Below are 22,821 nucleotides of genomic sequence, written 5' to 3'. Positions count from 1 at the left end.
GAAAATACTACATAATATAGTAAGTATGTACATTTTTAGTGCGTATCTACGATACGCTACAAATTGATTCTAGAAATAAACAAAATATAAAATCTATATTGAAATGTTTGTGATAACACGTTCTGCCTTTTTAGACGATAGCTGATTTTAGTGCAGTGTACAGAAGTAGATAGCAGAGCTGGACTACTTACTTACAGCCATTATTTGTTTTGTGTTAAATCACGGCTGTTCACTAATTTACCTTTCATGTGATGATTTTACGCTCCCACGATAAAAGAAAACTTTGTGAGAAAGAGATTTTAAAGGCTGTTTTTGTCGCACAACCTTAGTATATGGAACCAGCTGTCTACCGATGTATTTCCGAACCAATTCAATTTATAGTGCTTTAGGAAAAGAGTGAACCAATTTTTAAAAGACTGGCAACGCACTTGCGAACCATCTGGCAATATTAGATTCGCATCTATGGGCGGCGCTATTACTTAACATCTGATGTGCCTAAATCCTCTGTTAAATAAAAATAAACTTTCACCTATTTGCCAAGATTTCTAGTGCTCCTCGGATAAATGCATATAAAAAATAAAATATCAAAGTATATAGTTTATATACTTTGTAGAATTATAAATAAAAACGTTTGTTTTGAGCAGTTAAATTGTAGCTAAACGAATGCCCAAGTCATAAAAGTATCTCGTTCAAGCCAACAGAACTCGTCTTAGCATGAAAGAAAAAGCACTTCTTTGAAATCGATTTACTGCTTATCTTGTTAGTTGTTAACAATCGTCTGTTTATCGATAAACTGCGTTTAAAGGAATTCAAATGGCGTTTCGTTTTACGTAATTTTATTTTTATTAACTCCCTTTTAACATTATATCATAGAAATCATTTGAATTGATTGAATGCTATTTTGGTTATAATTATTCAAGTCAAAAAGAATTGCGAATAAGGAACTTTTATTTAATGTTTAATTTTTAAGAATTATATTTTTAATTTTACTTTATACTAAAAGTTACTGTTTAAAATAAACTATTTTTAGCGGTAAGGCCGCCCATGTCTTCATTTATTTTATTTTTCTCCAGAGTTAATGTGAAAATAAATTGTTATTATTTTTATACTAGATCCGTGTCAATTTAGTGCCTTCAGCTTCCGACTCTGATCCTTACGCTCGTAGGTTCGATCCCCGGCTGTGCCCCAATAAACATTCTATACGCATTTAACATTCACTCGAATGATGAAGAAAAACATCGTGAGGCAACCGGCTAAGCTTAGACCCAAAAAATCGTTGGCGTGTGTCAGGCACATGACATAACCTTGTCTATTAGATTGACAAATGATAATGAAACATATATACAGAAATCTGAGGCCCAGAAAAATATGCGGTATTGCTGTACTATTATACTAGGATGGATAACCATTGCAATTGAATACTGATTCACTTTATATGAATAAGATTATACTTAAGTATATTTGGAAATGTAACTTATCAATCTGTCATACAATAATCACCCATTAGATTGGACTAGACGTTCTTAACGCCCACACCATAAACAATTTTTATTTCAAATCGAAGCTTAAAGCTGCGTATACACTTGAGTGAGGTTTTTTTTTAAATTTGTATAGTGATTTATATACATTTCTTTTTTATAAATAAATACATTATATTCAATGCTTTCCTTATGAAAATTACAATGTTAGGCTGACTTGTCTGTGTCATTTTCTAGTATAATATCTGCTTCCATAGACAATCTTGGCTAAATGTCCTATAACCCTTAAATGGGGCAGAGGCGTCCGCAGTAAGTCCATCCATCCACCATCGCGTTCGGGTTTTGATTCTTTAACCACCTCGCTGCCAAGTCTTTCCGCCCCTGTCTGGCTCATCTGGATCCTTAGACTCCAGGTTTGCTTAAGACGGCCACGCGGCTTACGGCTTCTAATCAAGCGCCTGAGTGTACGGCATTTCCATTTCCATTTCCACTTACGTGGAATCTGCTAAATCGCAATTCTTGACAGCACTGCCAAAGATGGTCGGTAAAGATAAAAAATCGACGTATGTAGAATGTATTATGAGTGATTCAAATGTATAAAAACTTGGTTTTAAAAGTATAGTTCAGTTAAGACAGCACATGTTGAAGTACTCAGTAATTGGAAACGAAAAAAAACCCAGTGGCTGGTATGACATAGGATTACCAAAACTTGTTCGTAATAAATTAATTAAATAGATATCAATATTAGCGTTAATGCAAAGATAGCGGACATCTTTAATATTTGCAGTGATAAGATAGCTACCGCGGTCGAGAACAAAAGCTTCCGATAAATTGATTAGAATGAAGGTGACTGTTTGAGTCCAACTGGCACTTTATAAAGATAAGCAGTATTAAAGATTTTATAGTCAATTTCTACACGTAATATCTGTGTCTAGTGTTATTTGTATATATATTTAAATGCATCTAATTTATTAAGTATAAATACTTTAAAAAAGCTATAAGGCCGCCCTTTGCCTTATATCTTTTGTTAACTGTTTTTTTTTATTTTTGTTATGTGTATGTTTTTGTATAAGGTAATAAAGGATAAATAGATAAATAAATAAATACTTCGCTCATCTTCAACTTCTATACTCAATTCTTTAAAAAAAAGGAATCTTAAAAAATCATTTTAAATTCTCAGGTCCTCCTAACTATAAGTTACGCTCTTCTAATAGGGAATTCATTGAGGATCTCCGCCATTAAGTTGTGGAATAGGCCTGACTACATACGTTTGGTTACATATGATATATATATACGGACTTTAAATTTGATATTTCCTTTGAGTTGTTTGAAGATTAGAAAGTCCTTCGAAGGTTAAAAGGACAGTGTGTACGCATCTTCAGAGTGTCGTAAATCGTTATTCCATATAATAGATTTGACGAGTTTGAAATGGCTTTCAGAAATCTCATCGGAATTATCGGTACTTACCTCTAACGGGACCTCTAACTTACAATTGCTTGTCATACAACATTTCAATCCAATTTGGTACAAATAAGATTGTGTGGCTTCGGAAATGGCAAGATTTTTATTCCAATATAAAAGTACTAATACTTAGAAATCGAATTCAACTTTTATTTTTTATTATCTATATTACCGAAGTTTAAATTGACATTAAATATTTCTTTATATATATAGTTTAATTATTTGTTATTATAAATATTTTATGTTAGCTATAGGATTATTAAATAACTGTACTTAAACCATAGATTAAACTAACAATCGCTTTGAAACTATTTTAAAGGATTCAAAAATGGCCTCAGAAGTTAAAGTACTTTATCTTAAGAAAATAAACCTATTCTCATCGCTAACAAGTCACCTGACAGCTCTTTAAAATTCTTAAGTTGAGCGGCTAACAAGAAAGAAATGTTAATTATAACCATTTTGTATACTGTCTACGTATTGTTTAGTTGGTACAGTGCACCATTATGTAAATAAGATATCTATTAAGTATATTACAGTTATTCTAAGTAAAGCATGATACATTATCAAATTCTGTAAGTATACGTTTAGAAATGACAAATGCATAACACACCCCGTTACCCTACGGAGTTACCCTAAAACTCGGCTACATCCAGTCGTATCTTCTCGAAGTTGCTCTAGCAATTGGGACATCAGCAGGCTTCGTCTTTTAATGTTTTAATTTGCTTTCTTCCCTGAAAAGTTTGGATTCCCTTTCCTCCCCTTTTATGGAGAGGATTCTTGAGACTTGCCTGCAATTGTGAGCTTTGATTCATTGTTTGACCCCATCGACAAGCGACATGATATGAACATTTTGTTTTTCCGTTTTTATATTATCTTCTCTCTGTTACAATTTTTTAGATTTCTTAGCATTCTTAACATGCATACAGCCACCCCTCACTTGTTCCATTTTACAAAGTAGAATATACAAGTCTCAAAGTAAATGAATAATTCAATAACTATGTTTTTACCTTTATTACATGTACATACTAAAGATAAAACATAAAAACACAATTAGTCCTTTAACAAGGCAAGTAATTTGCAACCATAAACATCGTTAATCAAGCGAAGTTAGTCCCCTATAGGCCCGTAAAAGGCCTCCTGCACAGACAACATAGAATATTCTCTGTGGCATAACTGGTTCCCAGTAGTATTTACATTGATCAATATTTATAAGTTCAGATCAATTATAGAAAGCTAATTAAAAACGAACTAAGGATGTAGACAATTTAGTTGTTTTTATATGATTATTGATTAGCAATTTAATGCAATTCCAATAAAAAGACGACACATGTATACCGCGTAACTAAGACCAGTTAATTTGTATCTGTTCATTAAATGTGTGTTCTTGTGTTATATAAAATAATACAATATAATAGTAATAAGAATATAAGCAAATTTTATTTATTTTCATTTTAGTAAAAGTATGCTACCTATACACATTATGAAAACTCTGGTGTCTTTATCCTAAGCGCAATTGAACAGAAAAACGTGAGTCAAACAATAATTAATGTGTAAAATTAACAGTAATTTGGATTTATAGGATGGCTTAGATGACCGCAAAGTTGAGTTTTGTACCGCGCGATCCCGATATCATCTGCGATACGGATATCAAGCGAAATGCATCATCCCATACAAAAGCCTCTTTCAAAAGCTATCCAATAATAATAATAATTTATTTGCATGCATGGTACAACATATTGTTGTGGTACAATCGAATGTTCAAATATCTTACACACATAATGGTGTGCAAATTTGTCTAAAAAGTACAATAGAAGTTACAATTACATGAGTCATTATAGTCAATTCTTATAATATTCTATCACATCATCACATTAATTAAATATACTACTACGTTATAAAATTAATATTAATTATAATGGTCGGTGGTAAATGGAAGTCGAATTTTAAAAACTCTAGTAGAAAGTTTGTATCTATTGGAAGTTCTGTTTTTTACATAGTTATTATTGATCGTCTCTCTCTCTCTCTCTTTTTACGTGTCCTTTTGTTCCTGACACACACTTTTTTGGTCTAAGACTTTAATTCTAATAAGGAACCCAGGGTTGAAATACGCACGTTTAGCCAAGTGACCACTCTTATTGGTCAAGGCTTATTTTGGGAATAATAACGACGATGATTCACTTTGACAGCTGTAATTATTTTTGCAAACGAGAATTGCACGCTGTATCCTCATCTTGACAAGGGGAATAAATCAACATTAATAATTGTCCGTGTAAATTAAACAAGGTGCGACAGATATAATCGAACTGCATTCCATTTACATACAAACTATATAATACCATATCTCTAAGATATAAAGAGGAAATTATCGTGAAGAGTTCTGTACTAAGTATGTTCCCCTGGTGTACAACTCAGTACTGTATATTTCAATCAATCAAATAAGAACCAGTCAATCCAATCCAATATTTTAAACGTCCAAAATCATTAGACCCCTCCTTGTCGGTGAGTAATTGAACACTTTAACCCGAAACGAGGCTGTGTTATGTATAATGCAGGCCATATTACAATAGCCATTAAGTACGGTTCGTTCAACTTAGGTCCCTGCGAATATGTGCATTAATTTCGACGAAATTATGACGCGGCAACGTGTTTAGAAAAGGATATATGTATCTATATCTATATAACACAGCCTCGTTTCGGGTTGAAGTGTTCAATTTCTCACCGACAAGGAGGGGTCTAATGATTTTGGACGTTTAAAATATTGGATTGGATTCGATCAATGGGTCCTTATTTGATTATAATATATCCTTATATCTATATAAGTTTTATAACTTTTAATATAGTATTACAAAGTATACGTTTGAAGAAAGAGATTTGTTTCAAGGGCATCAATTGGCATCACTTTCGTCACTTCGAATTGAAAGTGTTTTTAAAATAAAATAAAGATACATTTTTGTTCCGCTTGGAGTAGAGATTGATGGGCTGTGGGGTTCAAGTACACAGGGTCTAGCTAAAGATTTAAGCTCGTAGTAGATAGTATACTAGTGACACCAGAGCTGGTGATTTCCTGGCTTAACGCATGTAATTATGCATGGAAACGCCAGCATTGAAGGTAGACTGCCACAGAGTACTACATTTAAAAAAAATTTTAATAGTAAATACTGTATATTTGCGTGTTGGAAATTAATTTGATTTCATATGTTATTTAATAAAAACGTTTCCTGCATCTAAATCTTTCAGAGCATTTTAAAATGGCTCGTAATGTATTTTATATTCGTTTTATAGCGTCCAGATATAGAATCAGCACATTAATATCGTGCACAGATCTCTGTCAAAGCTTACAGAAATAGTGCATCCTGTGTTGCGCGCGAGCAGACGCTAAGTCGAACTCGAATCGGATAATCGATTTTACGATTTCCAGAAATAACTCCATCATGTTGTTTCGGGTATTTCGATATCTTTAATTAGCCTTAATTAATTTGAATAAGGAAAATATTTCTGCGGCTTTTACTAAAATGTCTTAATGAGTAGGTATATTAATTTTAACTATGTATGATAATTGTTTGTGTTCAAGATTATTTAAGCAAACATGGTCCCAGTTTGATTCCCTGAGAGAAGCAGTATTCTGAAATGAAACTTAACATTAAGACCGACTGTACTGTCTGTCAATAATTTTGACACGAGTATCCCATCAGTGTCGTTCAGGTATTAGGCTTTACTTAAAAAGAAAATGATCGAAAATGCATCAATATGCCCCTTAGTCGGGGAAAACATACTACTTCTCACTTGTGACAAGTAGTATGTTTCTTTAAAAGAGCAGTTTCAGCGTGCGACTCTCATCTCTGGGGCCGTAGGATCAATCCCCGGCTGTGCACCAACGGACTTACTTTCAATATTAGGCGCATTTGACATTCGATCGAACGGTGAAGGAAAATATCGTGAGGAAACCGGCTCGCCTTAGGAAATAAAAAGTCAACGACCTACTTGCCGTATTAGATTGATGATGGAACAGATACCTACAGAAATCTGAGGCCCATACCTAAAAAGGTTTTTTCTTGCTCTTTGAATTTCTTAGAATTTGTTCCTATAACTTAAAAAGATTATATAACAAGGTTGTATTTAATTTTCTCACAGCTTAGTTATCTTATCAAAACAGTTTCGCTCTGATAATTATAGTGTTAATATATCTTGATCGATATGCAAATAAACACTGCATTTATTGTTTAATGGGTCAACTAAAAGCGAAACGAGAGATTAGATTTTTATGTAAATTTCTTGAGGATTTATTGCACATTTAAACCTTCTTGCACCAAAAGCGTCTATCTGGTACTTAATCCGCATTGTTAAGCAAAATATTACTAGTTAAAATTAAAATTGGAGTAATATTTTTATAATTTTTTTGTAAGATCTATGTTCACCATTATTGAAACTTTTACAATCTATAGATTATGCTTATAGTAAATGCATTCTTTTATTAGTGTACTTTAATAAATACAAACAAGTATTTTCATTTTTAAATTTAGAACGTAAAACGATATCAAAACAAGTAGAAACTTAACCCGTATATGCCATAATATATCACGTCAACATTTACGATGCCCGAACATTTTCTAATAAAAACAAATATGATCTTGCGTGTGGGATCGTAACCGCAGCAGTCTTATCACAATATGTATTTATATCGTAAAAAAACAAATCGGTAAAATCTTTATCAAATTTAGTTTCATATAAACTTTTTAAAAGACCAATTCTAGTTATAGTTAGGATACCGCTAGTATGATTTTTAATAGCGTTGTTTCCTGATAAAGCGTCCAACTTAAGGTATGATTCAATATTGACTCCCGTATGTCAAAATTGGATTCATTTGAACTTCGAAAATGAACGATCATCTTATTAAGACAACGTGTGTAAATCGCCTTATAACATAAAAATCGATGTGTTCATTACCAATTGTTATTTAAAGAAAAAATATCAACAAAACAGAACTAAAAATAAAGGTTTGTAGCGGTTCTAGACTATAAACATTGTTTTAATGATTTTATATCAATATTTATTTATTCAAAAGCTTTTCACTTAGGTACATTAATTTAAGTGCTGATAATATAAACACTAAACAAACGGCATAACGGAATGTTATTTTTATTACGTTTCGAGAGTCGTATGGATTTTAAAATATAATTTTATAGCGTGAAACCAATCGTTCCCGCCAGATAACATTATCGTTTAATGGTCACTGGTGCCCGACATGACGCCGCGCCAGTCAAATAAAAAATAAATGTTAAAAGTTGATTCGCGCCTCGTCGTAATAACATTTGCATATCTTGCTCACGGTAAGTACTTCGGCATCGATAAGCTTGATTACTTATACCTTTTAATGGTCCACCTACCGAACAAAGCATGGCATGTTCGCACGTTGTACCAACATTAGAACTTAAATATTAGATATTTTTGTAACCACGCCCACGTTCACTGGATGTTAAGTGATAAACAATAACATCCAAACCCAATAACCTATCTCAATCCATTTTTGACCATCTGAGATAGACATCTTAATCCAAAATTGATAAAAGTGTGCCAACAACCACCAATCGACGAATTGTAATAGCCATCTATCGATACAAGCTATCCATGGTAGGTCGGGTCGATGTATCGTGGATAGACCTTTGAATAAAAATGATAGTTCAACTGTGCCAATATCCTATCTTAAGATTTTAACTTACACCAGTTTTTTAAATAATTACAAAAGCCATTTGATATGTTTTAATCATAGACATGTATATTTTAATATTTGTACCGTTTTATTTACTTTATTTGGTTTATATTGATTATCAAATACGGGTGTAAACAGCGAAGAGATTGCATTCTATCCGTCGCCAAAAATGGATTTTCTTCGAGAGGTTTGGTTTATGGCATGCAGATAGTAGATCGATCAACTGTCACAGTAATCTGAGATTGTGGATTAATTATTGGGTTCGAGCGTTAGACTCTCTGAGGGCTAACAAGTGCGTAAACAGGCTTTAAAGATAAAGTAAGCTATTTAAAGGACTCTTAGTATGTTCGGAAATACATGAGGCGGAATACATGATATGGGTAAAATTTCGTATTCTGCCTCGATGTCCGATGATGAAATACAATTCCATCTATCAATCCGAACAAAGTGTACCGTTGTTTAAACGTATAAACTCTAAGGTGGAAAACAGTAGAACATCGTTTGAAACACCGCTCAACAAGAGTCTAATTATCACAATGCAAATCATACAAACGTAAGTAAAATGTCGGACAACGGTTGCCATCAAACACACCAGCGGGCGTACAAACATCTCGTGTTTGATCGCCACTTTCGGTACTATTCAAATACATGCTGCTGTTTGTTCAAGTGCCAGCGACACGCCACCGACAAGTCCTTTAACCAGTGTATGTTTATCCCAACGAATTTTAATATACCTTTATAGAATGTAAGAAATTTTGAGATGGGAGCTCTTGAAATTCTGGTGTTCATACGACCGAATCGAGTCGACACCTTTTCTTGTTCCTTAGAAGGATTTACCTGTCACGGGTTTTAACGAGCACGGTAAGGGTTGACTAAGATTGTGATTTACATGAAGCCAAGCGCGACAGCCTCTTTAAAAGGACCCGTTTTAAGTTAATAAGAGGCCATAGCTTTAAAAGTATGGGATACAAAATAGTCTTGTTAAGACAAAACGGAGTTGCTCCACACAAGTTTATATGTGTACTTTTTGAAGTTATACCTACTTCTTTTAGCGCGTTAGAGAAAAATGATGAAGGTAAATTTTTACGATGCGAGCGCAGTCACAGCAAACCGACACCCTGAAGTTTACCATTTCGTTTTTTTGTGATATTTAAATTAACTTTCAATGCATTAAATACCTTTTTTCTATTGTTAGTGTCGTTTTTTTATCTTGTCACGCCAAAGAAGTATAACATCTAACGTGTGTATATGAGTACACACATGTATCTTTTATTAAAATATCAAAATGCCCAGTTTCCTGGTGTGTTCCTGTGTTAGTTTTCAGGCCAGAAGAAATGTATGGACTAACAGACATAACATGACGTATCCTGTCCTGGGTCAACGCCTTTTGGACTGGAGAAGCTGTTGACTAATCACAATCGAACGAAACGCGCATTTTTTGTTTTTCGTTTTACATTTTCACCCCTGGACACGTTCACACATATAAACTTACTTTTAACCTCTTTAAATATATTTTGTTTTTAATTGAGCTTTATAGTACATGATACCAAATTAACACAGATTTTATTCAATCCAATTAATCTTTAGTTTTAGTTCAGTAGCTGAGAGTCAAGATTGGATATACGTTGGCGTTTTAACGTCTCTGCGTACACCATAAAAACCTTATACAGAAGTAAACAGCTACTAGAAAATGTACTTATGGCTAGAACTATGAACAAGTTTCAAAGAGCCATTAACTGTTTAAATACATTGGGAATGAGAAAATACCGGTAGCTTCAAACGCACGGACCGTAAAAACGGGTATTATAGAAAAAGGCTAGCCAGCTATATAGGGAAGTGTGTCTATTTAATGAGCTGTCATTAGTTTACTACTAATCCACAAGTTGTACTCGAGTGAAACTAGGAAATACAAGGACGAGTTGACGGGGTGTTGTACAGGGTTTAGGTTTAGTGCCATTACTATTGTTACAAAACAGTTATTAGTAGATGTTTCCAGTGTTTATATATAATGCAAATGCAACATTATTAACACATCCCTGATATTGTAGGTTCATACCCGGGTGCATTAATACTCATAAGGTGAAGAAAAATATTTTTAAATCGAAAACCAAATGTGGTCAGACATAAATAGCTATTAAATAGCTATAATAATCTATCTATTACGAAATTATTCAGAAATCTCAGGTCAAGGACCAAGGATTGTAACCACTGGGTTTTTAATAATAATCACTTGACTCATGATAATTTTAATCAAACGCAGTGCAAACGTTCGTATTCAATTCATATTTAAGGTATATTTATTTATTTATTTACACTTCGTTGCAAAGAAACATAAATAAAACATAAAAATTACAAGGGTTGCAACGGCCTTATCGCTAACAAGCGATCTCTTCCAAGCAACCCTAGTAAGAAAATAAAAGTATATAAGGTATAGTGTTATAAAACAATTTTAATCAGGGAGATTCGCGTGAATATTAAATAAACCCGCTCAATATTATTGAACGATGTTTTTTTCCGTTCGAAACTGATCATGAAAACAATTTAACCTCATATGGTATCAAACCACCTGCAGATCCAGCTGATTGCTTATAATTTAAGTAATAATTGACTCGAATAATTGCTATGCTTAATGACAATACCTCTATTAAAGTAGTATAGATAACATATAATTATGTATTTATATGTTATTTACAGCACGATTTTCAATATGACGGAATTAATATTGAAATTAATCTATTACAATTGGACTTTCTTGTGGATCTTACATTTTTCATTGGGTCATTGAAATCGTTATAATAATAAGATCGAAATAGTTGATCTACCAAGTAGTACCTGACCCACGTCGACGACTTTGGGTCTAAGACAAGCCGGTTTTCTCAAGATACTTTACTTCACCGTTCAAAGTTAAATCCGTACATAGAAAGAGAGCCCATCGGTGCACAGCTGGGGATCGAAGCTACGACCTTTGGGATGAGAGTCGCCATGAAAATATTACACCTCTATTTAATATAATTCTTGCTTAGCTTAGCTAAATAGAGGTATATTTATATATGGTCAATGGACTCTCATCCCTGCGGTAGTAAGTTCGATCTCCGGCTATGCACTAATGAACTTCTCTAGGCATAAAACACTCACTCATACGGTTACGGTCAACGCGCGTCAACATCACAGTCAACCGTTTGCAAATGGCTGATCTAATTTTCTGTTAGAAACCAAATGATCACGAAACTGTGACAGAAATCAGACCACACCTAAAAGGTTGTGGCACTGTCTTTTGACCAAAGCATGTTTGCATGTTCGATTCACCGTAGAAAAACAAAATATTTTGTATTTACTCAAAGGATTCATTTTATAAATGAAAATATCAGGAAATCGAATCTTAAGAAACTTTATTCTACAAAATGTATCCCATATAAATGATTTTAGCAAAAATATCTCAATTATTTTTATCTTATTGTAACTAATAAAAACTTTATTTTCAGGTGGGTTGTAGTAGCCGGCGCGTGGAGAGCGAGTGTGCTGCGTCCACCGGTTACACCTGCAACCTCAAGAAACGACAGACATTCGTCGTTATTACAGCTGGCTGCTTGGGGCGTGCCGGCCGCACTGGCGGCGGCTGTTTTAGTCACAAGAGATGTAGATGCCGATGAACTAACTGGTTAGTACTGCAACTTTATTGATAAGCAATATAGAGTGCAGAAAAAGAAGTATTCTTTAGTATTTGCATAGTCTTTTGTATGGCCACAGGCGGTTTATTTAAAAATAAAATAAATCCGTGGCGCTACAACCTGTTTAGGTCTTGGCCTCAGATGTCTGTTTCTGTTTCATGATCATTTTTAATAGGCTAGTAGATGATCAGCCTCCAGTGCCTGACACACGCCGTCGACTTTTTGGGTCTAAGACATGTCGGTTTCCTCACGATGTTTTCATTCACCGTTCGAGCAAATGTTAAATGTGCACATAGAAAAAAAAGTCCATTTGGGCATCGCCGGGGTCGAACCTACGACCTCAGGTATAAGAGTCGCACGCTGAAGCCACTAGGCCAACACTGCTCGGGCGATATATTTACCTGTGAAATTAAATATGTCTGAGAACGAGACTGACAACGATTGGATTGATTACTTTAGTTTTTCTTACCTGCCTCGGTCTAGTAAAAAAGGGTGGCACAGCCACAGAGCAGGTGGAAAATATTAAACGACTTAAATATGTCTTGCTAACTTTGATTTGTTCCCTTTTGGGTATGGGGGTCAAATGAGGTTCAAGTCTAATATATAAGAAGATATTGAAAGGTTTTAGTTGGCGTCCATAGGTGATAGTACCAGTGAGCTGATGCGTTCTTAGCTCAACGAATAAGTATCCAAAACAGCTTGGAAATGCTGCCTTACAGGGGAACAATCTTAAATAAACATTGGGCATATGTAAAAAATCACACAATATTTTTTCAGTTTTAATTATTTGCGTTTATAGCTCAAATACATAACGACCCATTAAAGCTTACACTGGCTTCCTTGAACGGCGTTATCGTCCGTACCGAATCATTATTATTCACATCCGTAGAGTTATTCCGAAATCTCAATCGCAACTCGTGTCTTATGGTAGCTTATGTTTGAGCGATTCTAAAAGTAACTTAATAATTTAGAATCACATCATGCATATAAACGTCATTTTAAGTCCAACAGTACTCGAATGTTCCATAGCTGGAACTTTTAAACAGAAAGTTTTACTTTCTCTCTAAATGAGTTAGATCAGTGTTTCTCAATGTGGGTTTCATCCCCCACACAACCTCTGTGTGTCACAAGCGCAAGGAACACTGAATTAAAATGATAAATGTTATGGAAAAATATTTATTTAAATTATTTTAAATTTGAATCTTTCCATTATATCTTTTGAAAATTTTCTTACTGTGTTTCGTTGACACTAGATTTAGTGAGTTCAATTAAATTTTTATCATGTTTCTTAAGTGAACATTTAAATTTTTAATTAGTTAATTAAAAGTTATGTATGTTTCTTGGGGGCATAACAAGGTGACAAATCTAAGGTATAATGGCAACAGAAAGGTTTAGAAACCCTGGTTTAGATAGAGTACCGCGAACTAAGTCAAAATATGTCAAGACCCCAATTTTTGTATATAATAACGAACTCTGTATCTTTCCTTAAACTCAACTAAGATATGAGATCTCAGGTAACTTTTACATTATAGTAGACGCAATTGTTCAATTTAGTAATTGCGATTGTGATTTAGAAATGAAAATATGGCGCACCGTAACAGAGCTTCAACGGTGGCGATTCGCGTCTTAATACGCCTTTGATTGGCGGTTTCTTCAAAGGATCGGCATTCATGCCTTCCCATTCATGTGTTTTGTGAAAAAGGGTATTGTGTTATTTCACCTACGTGTACTCAATAGGAACAACGATTTTTTGCTGATATGCACGATGCCAAGTTCTTGTACATCCTATACAACAGTAAGATGAATAAATACAGATAATACAACATTTTCTACAGCTGTGATACTTTTTTGACATTTAACACCTTTTGTCTTCCGTCACCGTGACCACGCACACTATAAAGCACGCGAAACGTCGAATAAATTTAATATTATGTTTAAATAATTATAAGTTTACAATAATACATAACTTCAATCCGTTAAAAAAGATTTCTTAAACAAGTTTTATGCATTTATCTTGCGTCACAAGCATTTTGAGTTGCAAGATTAACAAAATTTCACAGAACTTAACATCAGGTGAGCCTCCGGCCCGTTTGCCCCCTGTTCTATAAAAAAATATATTTGCGGTCGCTTTTAGTATCAATTCTAATGTAACACAATTTCTGCTACTATTTAATGAAGAAAAAAATATCGTTATATAAAACTTTTGTGCGCGTCTTGCTAAACTATTGGTCCGATTTTGATGAAATATTTTGTGTGTTCAAGTGGATTCGAGAATAGATTTACTAGAGGATAATTAGATGTTATTGAAGTGAAAACTTCTTAAGCATCGCTGTGATTTGAAAGTCGATGAAATGAAAAACCAGACACTTAAATTCATAAGATTTAACGTGGAAGAAAGTTAGATAGGTAGCATTATACAGTGTTTAAACGTGAAATTTGTGTGTTCCTGCCCGTTTGCCCCCTGTTCTATAAAAAATACGAGTAAAATAATTTAAATACGACCTTAATTTAATTCAATTATAAAATTAGACGAAATTTATTAATTTTATTTACATAAGTAATTGATTAAAAAAAAAATCGATTAATCACTCACTTACACATATTCGTCTCATTATCTTGAAACCAAACATGCTTTTTTTTCATTAATTTAATTTTCTACTTCTGTATCGAGCTTTATAAACGTTCGAAAAAACAGACGTTAATAAAAACATTTACCTCATTTATCATCAGGTTTATTTACCTCAGGAAAAAAGTCCTTAAACTAAAATGCTTTTTCTATACAAAGGGTAGCGACAGTACTTCACAACATCGTTATCTAAGTAACATGATTATGATAGTGTAACATACCGCCTTGTTAAGAAAATTTAACTAAGGTTTAAGTACTTAAGCTGAAACTAAGACCTTTCAAGAGTAAAAAGAGCCGACTATGATAAACTCAAGTTGCGGTAGCATTGATAAAACTTTAAATATTATAATTCTAGCCATTAATGTTCCCGCTCTTCATATAGTCTTTCTTCAGACGAATTATACTAAATATTTATATATATACAACCTAAAATCGTATTTTGTATAGAGCAAAAGCGCTTTTCTATAGTCTATGTTTGATGTGAACGTCTCTGTCCTTTTTTATTAACAGCCAGTCTTTTAAATATTAACTGGGATATTGTTCTTAATTTTTTCCCCTGCCCATTCCGTCTGATTCTCAGGCATATTGCAGTTTCAATCATGCTGCGAGTATATTGTTTATTTTGTTTTATTATTACTACATCCATTATCCATAGCGTCTAAAGAAATGCGCGGCCATTATTCGAGCCGTTAAATACGACACCTTTCCTCTTCGCTCGCTCGTATTTCAATTTTAAATCGGCCCTTTTAACCACTGCCTTATTAATGCAGCCTTTTTCTCGACGTGTGTTTGTGTAGGTGTTCGCTTTGAGAGCTGCTTTATTGGAAATCGGAATGTTATTCAACTCGCGAGAAGAAGCCGTGTCCGCTAAAACTGTTCAAAGTATTTTGACTTTATTTTTTCAACACATTCTTTCTTTTACAGGTACATGTTTTGTTGGGAACCAGTCTAGCAAGTCTCTGCTCGCCTTAGTTATTATTCCGGAAGCGATTTGCCTGCTACTCGGCTCCATGTTCTTGGCTTCAGGATTGAGGACAGTTCTCCGCCGTCCGACGCCAGTGCCCGTTCCAGGGCCGTTGCTGAATGCACCAAGTCACCCTCAACCCCACACAGATCAAAGCATCCTGCGATTAGGAGCGTTTACTGCGCTTTACGCAGTTCCCTCCGCTTGTATATTGGCAACGTGGATTTACGAGTATACTTGGAGAGATGATTGGCTCACTGGACCTGTCCCGTCAAGCGAACCCTCAACGCAGCCTCGACCAGCTCTCTGGGTGTTCCTATTTAGAATATTCGCTACGCAAGTGCTGGGAGTGATGGTTGCCGTTTGGATTGCCACTCCGCGTCTCAAGGCGTTGTGGAGGAGGATCAGTAGTCCAAGGAAACCTGTGATTGCGAAGTCCCCAGTTGGACCTCCGCCTGCACCACTTTCTATGCATTGTTATGCTGGCCACCCACACACACTCAACCGGCATTCACATAAGTATGCGACGTATAGACCCCCACAGCAACAGTCGTATCGTAAACCAAGGCATTACCACTACTCTGCGGGCGAAACTATTCTATGACAACTTAAAAGATACCTACGATTAAAAATTTACAGCGATCTTTAAAATTTTCACTAATGAATAGGATGGTGCCACAGACTATAGTTCGCAGTTATTTTGTTATAGTCTGTTAACTCTTAGTTTACCGGACCAGAAAGAATTGTGGTGTTATCAGAGTGCCATTAGCAACTTAAAGTTTAAGTTGTAAAATGTAGTAATAGTTTACGAGAGTATTTTTGTACAATAATTGTAAGTAAATCTTGCCACTAATAAAGACTGGAGAAGTTTTGACTGTATAAAATAACCTAACCTCGCAAAGTGTATCTTCACTGCCTTATCATATTCAGATATTTTATTGTAAATATACTGTCAAGTAGACCTATATTTTGTACTTAAATAATATTATATTATTCATTCAATTTATTCTTGAAACTCAACAATATATATTCTTGCCAAGAATGTTTCCTATATAATTAATAAAAAGTATGTAAGGAGAAAAGTATTTTTGATAAAACTAAGATATACAAAAAAGAAACGCTACAAAAAAGCAGTACAACAACTTAAAAAAATATTTAACTATCTAATTTGTTTTTAAATCTTTTAATATTATTAAATAAAATAAGATCTAACGGAGAAAATTTACATAGCTAATAAGCCCACCTTTGTACAGTTGTAACATAGAAATAAGATATATCTAAGCATGTAAATATATATTTAAGCGATGAAACTATTTTGTAAATAAATTGATGACATAATATGATATTTGTTTCATTTAGATTTAAACTTTTCCACAATTCCCGTCTTCCTGGTTTAGAATTCTGATTTTAGAATGAAGATATTCAGTTATGCTGGCGGTAAACGGCGTCTGCAAATAGCTTCTTCAATAGTTTAAACTCAGTCCTATTTTATCCCATGTTTGCGAAATTGGAACTTACGGAAAAATGAGATAAATTTGTTTGGTTTAACACAAAACCCATACATTAATTCATTCTTTATAACGCAATAGCTACCCTCTATTACGATTTTTTTCATATTTACAGATCAACAACATAAGTGTATTTTTTAATATTGTTTATTGAAATAACTGATTCAAATTTGGATATATGTAAAAACTTAATATCTTTAATATTGTGTTGGGCTCCCGGAGGCCAAGTCATGGAGTAGTATTCTTGAGATGATTAATTAAATATCTAACAATTGTATCTATGTACTTACTCATTAAAGAATGTAGCAGATTATAGCAAAGTGACCAGCATCGATGCGAGGGTTTATTCATATTTAAAGGTGGTTAAAAAGGTGCCATTAAATTTAAGGGGACCAAGGAGATATTAAGAGTCTTCTAAGTCTCTCGGATATGTGGAAAAAAGTTTTTGATCAATGCTCATATAATGTTGAGAATAGGCGTACGACTGATTAGACTACTTCTACTAAGTAATTTTTAATATCCGCAGGTGGTAGGTAAACAAAAAACATGCGAGAAACCATATACATATATTAAACATAATAAATAAACAAAGGCAAAAATTTGTGACTTGAAGTTGTAGGATTTTATGCTTTAAACTTATGAGCCCTCAGCAAAACACATAAAAGACACATTTGGGTTCAAATCTTCGACCGCAACACGAGTCTTACTTTGCCAATATAATATATTTTACGTCTTTGGAATTTGTAGGATCAAGAGAATCATGACCGGTACGATTCTCGGTTACATTTAGATAAGTCGTAGAGAACATTGGTAGATTTAACATGTAACATTTTTGATAGTTAACATTTAAAGTCTATTAGTCTTGCTAATAAATTTATTATTTTGCTAAGTGAATTAGATTTAAGATTAACTACTATCATTTTATAAGAATAGCTTTAGCTAAAGCCCTTTATTATTATTATAGTCTAACCTAAATTACTATTTCTGTTACGTTGGCAACACTGACAGTTATTATGATACGTGATGGAGATGCTATACTTCTATAGTGTCATCGTCTTTCGGGCCATTGAAATATTACGTAAGCACTAATGGGATTTGATGGGGTTCTTTGATTTTCTTACTTCAACGTCAACAGTAATTATTTACTTTTTACACAAATTATTTTAATATATATTATTGTCTATGCTTGAAAACAAAATAATTTTTCGAGGATTCCAACAAGAAATAATGTACTATTATTTTTGAGAGCTTTACTTCCTATTGTAAAGAGGAAGGAGGGGGGGATGCCCTTTAGTAAATCTGCTTACAAAATACTTGAGCGGCAAGTAAGCGATATTTCATAATTATTATATTATACGTAATCTGTGGTGGTCCTCCAGCACAGACTACTTATTTAAATATATTCTGCTCTTATGTTGAATAAAACAACAACTCAGATAAATATATCTTTATTTAGAGAGGCCAATTAAATCTATTGTAATAAGATTAGAAATGCTTTGACAGTATAGATAAAGATACAAGCAGGGTTGGGAATAACTTAGCAATAAAATATAAAAATTCAGTTTGAAAAATGGATAATACCAGACCATCAATAAAATAAAGAAATGAAATGTTCAATCTTTGAAGTAACAAATCGAGTACATAAAAAACTAATGTGTGTTATTTACATAGGAGTTCTATGCCTGAATGTTAGTTTAATCTGAAAGCACCTTCTTGGATGCCTAAATTTAATAAATTTAATACTTAATTATTTAATTCTATATAGTTCACTAATCATTAGTAATATTTCCATCTTCTAAGATCGTTGTTAGGTTTCACCCCGAATCCCGTCTTCTGAAAAATTAAAATTTGCTATTATAAATTTGCCATAATTTTTGATCAATTTAAAGTCGGTTAAAAAATTACTAAGAGCAGTGAAAATTAGTTTACTCGCTTCGTCGGCTAATATATTATATTTATATATTTATTTTTTAAGTTAATGCCGATAGCTGGAGTTAAGTTCTTGATTCGTTTGTGATAGTCCTTTCTGACTCAACGCCTGGCATACATATGCATAAGTAAATGTAAGGAATCAATTATTTTGAAGAATTTAAGCCAAGTAGCAATTTATGATGCAAGAATAACTCACCTTCAACTTCGTCTCAGTCAGCACGTGTCAATTGACGTCGTTGAAGAAGAGCTTCAGCAAGATCGTGTTGCAGGGCTGCCTTCTGCCGAGCCACATTAGCTGGTACAGTTGAACGCAAACCGTTTACTATATCTTTCGTTTTACCTGGAATAAAATTTAATTTATATACTCACAGGATTTAATTAAACAAAGTTTAATGCAAGGTACACAATATTATTAACTGATATTCATGTCCAAAATACAAGATAGATAAATAAATAAAATGCGTTCCAATTATTAGGTCGTGGCCTCAGATTTCTTTGTATTCTTTGTGGTCATTTCATTCTTATAGCTGATTAGTCTTCTGTGTATGTATATCAACGATTATCTCCTAAGTCATGCTGCATAGTGCATAGTGTTTTTTTTTTCATGGTACAAGCGAGTTTTATTCTCCAAATGCCGAGAGAAAAATGATCCATACGACTTACAGTTTGACCTTTTAATAAATGTAAAAACCCTTGGACTATGTTTTCATTTATTTTAATAAATTGTTCGTTCTTAAAAGATCTCCATATGCGAGTTTTGTCTCTCATTAAAATAATGACCAGAGGGTTACAGCTTATAAGTCTAGCAACTAGGATAACACTGAGACAAAATATTTATACTATATATAATATGCATACAGCTTATGGCAGAACTAGACCATGCAGAAACAAGAAGATAAAAGAATTTCCTATACATATTGTTCAATATTTAAAATCGCATCATTATAAATTTTTCAAAACAATAACATTGGATTTAATGTAATCAGTTAGAATTAATTTAATAATATTGCTATATGAAAATAAATTGAAATGCAAAACAGAGAAAAACAAGGAGAGGCTATGAGAGAAGCACCCATCAACAGAAGATAATATTAAAATAATAGCAGGACAAATTATCTTTGTCTCAGCGGAACAATTACCAGCATAGAAGTCATGCCAACAAGCATCTAGATTCTAGTCTATTAAATTCTTATTTCCTATGCATAATTTCACTAATTGACATAAACTGATAATTATCAGTGTTGTCATAAAAAAAGGTAATTTAGCATTGTTGCAACCACAAATTCCATAACAGTTCTCTTTTCTGCATTTTACTGAAATTGTTATAGTAAAAAAATTACTACAACATTTATTATTAATTGTTATATTCTATACCCATAATGTCATTTTTATTTACTCTTGAGCCATAGACAATCTATATGAGAGTTCTTATATATCAATCTAATTAATTATAGCAATTATATCAGCAAAGAAGTAGGTTAAATAAGGGTTTACTTACCAAAATAAATATCATTCAGTGTGTTACGTATTTTGTTTTCCATGTCTTCTACCATTCTACCAATGTTGGCAATATGTGGTGTTACATCACTAACGGCAGTATCTTGCTCAGCCTACAAATATTTAATAACTTTATTAAATTACAACACTAAATGGTATATTTTTTAACCATGTTAAATCTGAGATTATGTAATAAAGTATGTTTTTAACTAATACAGTTAAGATTTTGTCTAATTTATAAGATTGACCTACATTGGATCTTTATAAAAACCTAATTTAAGACAAGCAAAGTTTTTCAATTGAATCAGGTAGTCTCTAGCGATTCCTCTTAAGGATAAAATTGTTCCTTTATTAATGTGGAGCATGATAGGTGTTATAGTTTAAACAAATTATTACAGATGCAAGCAAAAGTTGACCTTATTGCACAAGCAATCTCTTCCAGTCAACCATAGTAAGGAAAAATTAACATAAAGCTGACCTTATGGTTCATGAATCTCAAGAGTAAGAAAATAAATGAATTACAAAACTCATGTTTGAGCAGGATAGGATATGTATATAGAAACAGAGTGTTCCACAATTTAATGTCACAGATCCTCAACAAACAGGCAAAAAAGGCTGTGAGGTGAAATTTCCAAAAAAACATATATTTCTAATATATGCTTTTAGAGAGAAGTGTAACATGTGTAACATAAATCTGAGAATATTAATATATTTATGTGCATGTAAGAATATACTTTTTACCTGTCTAGTTAGACTTCCCCCAAGATTCATAGTTCCACTGCCTTCTTTATTGGTTTGTAGCCATAGCATGGCAGTTGATGTTAACTTATAATGGGCATTACGTCCTGAACTTTTCTCTAACACCTCTACAACATGGATTGAGTCCCAGCAACCCTTAATCTTTTGAGAGCCGTCACCTGCCTTCTTTATTAATATCACACCTGTAAAACGAGATGATGTAATTCACAGTGTTTATTTTTGTTGACTAGAATTACAACCCATATTTTAGTAGCTTTTAATTTGCTTTTATGAATATTGAAAAAAGGTATTTCGAGAATAATTAATATTTAATATACACACCAGCAAACCCATGATCCATGTCCCACAAATACACAGAACTTACACCACCCTCAAAATACATTTCTCTGTATTGGTCAAAAGCGTGATTAGCTTCTATTTCTAACTTTCTTAATCTCTCAGAGGGCATTGACCCATCTTCAAGTGGTGGATCATATGTATTGGACCATGGTGATCTGTAAGAATCTCCGTCTCGATTATAATCACACAGTAAATAATCTTTTCCGTTGCTACGGTCCTGTGCTATCTTTAATGGTTGGTCCACGGATGATAACAAATCCTCACACAAGCTCGGAACTAGGTCGATCAAATCGGTCAAATTCTTTTCAATCTGTTGAGGCGGTAGTCTCCGCATCAAATCTAGAGCACAATCCATTTGCTGCTCGGTCTGAAAGATACAATATTCGAGAATAACATAAAATAATCTCAGATATAAGCATTAGTCATCACAACAAACTTGTACGAGTCTGCATTAGCTAACGAATAAAAATAACTAAATGTATACCATACCATGATTAAATATCTTTATTTACAATAACTAATTATGATAAATTATATAAAATTTTATAATTTGGTTCAAGAATAAGAATTTACAAGTTTTGGGAGTGCACAGGGCGACCAACCAACCATTGATTAACGAACTGTCTAGTGTCATCTATCATTTCACATTTGTCGTCTGAATATTTCATTACTGAAGCTCGCGAAGTATACAGAATACAGATAATAAATGCATATAAACTTACAAACACAGGTTAATCTTAGTAATAGAACATATTTAAAAGTTCAAATATGTATATCAAATATAATATCAGATGTCATTATTATTTTATACAGTATATTAGCTTAAATAGCTATCTAAGATAAAATATGTTTTTACCGCCTTTTGCGAAAACCCTAAGGGAA

General features: G+C 33.3%; 2 protein-coding genes across 3 annotated transcripts in view; one reads left to right on the top strand and one right to left on the bottom strand.

The window, feature by feature from the left end:
* Positions 1-17,244, top strand: part of LOC110997711 (frizzled-4) — a 34,777-nt gene extending 17,533 nt beyond the window's left edge. The window contains exons 2-3 of the mRNA XM_022265989.2: positions 12,129-12,304; positions 15,865-17,244. Of these exons, the coding sequence (XP_022121681.2) occupies positions 12,129-12,304; positions 15,865-16,508 (820 nt within the window). The 3' untranslated portion in view covers positions 16,509-17,244. The remainder of the gene's footprint in view (positions 1-12,128; positions 12,305-15,864) is intronic.
* Positions 17,245-18,844: 1,600 nt separating this feature from the next.
* Positions 18,845-22,585, bottom strand: LOC110997708 (F-actin-capping protein subunit beta). Of its 2 annotated transcripts, none has more exons than XM_022265987.2 (6): positions 22,429-22,585; positions 21,922-22,306; positions 21,583-21,782; positions 20,843-20,954; positions 19,541-19,684; positions 18,845-19,245 (listed from the first exon to the last, which is right to left on the bottom strand). In XM_022265987.2, the coding sequence occupies exons 1-5, from the start codon at positions 22,429-22,431 to the stop codon at positions 19,554-19,556; spliced, it is 831 nt and encodes a 276-aa protein (XP_022121679.1). In that variant the 5' UTR covers positions 22,432-22,585; the 3' UTR covers positions 18,845-19,245; positions 19,541-19,553. The 2 variants fall into 2 exon arrangements, with proteins under 2 accessions (XP_022121679.1, XP_022121680.1); XM_022265988.2 differs by having other exon boundaries at positions 22,546-22,564.
* Positions 22,586-22,821: the final 236 nt, after the last annotated feature.

This window comes from Pieris rapae, chromosome 21, assembly GCF_905147795.1.
Source record: "Pieris rapae chromosome 21, ilPieRapa1.1, whole genome shotgun sequence".
Classification (NCBI taxonomy): Eukaryota; Metazoa; Arthropoda; class Insecta; order Lepidoptera; family Pieridae; genus Pieris; species Pieris rapae.
Note: the sequence above shows the minus strand (reverse complement) of the source record. Positions and strands in the feature narration are given on the sequence as shown.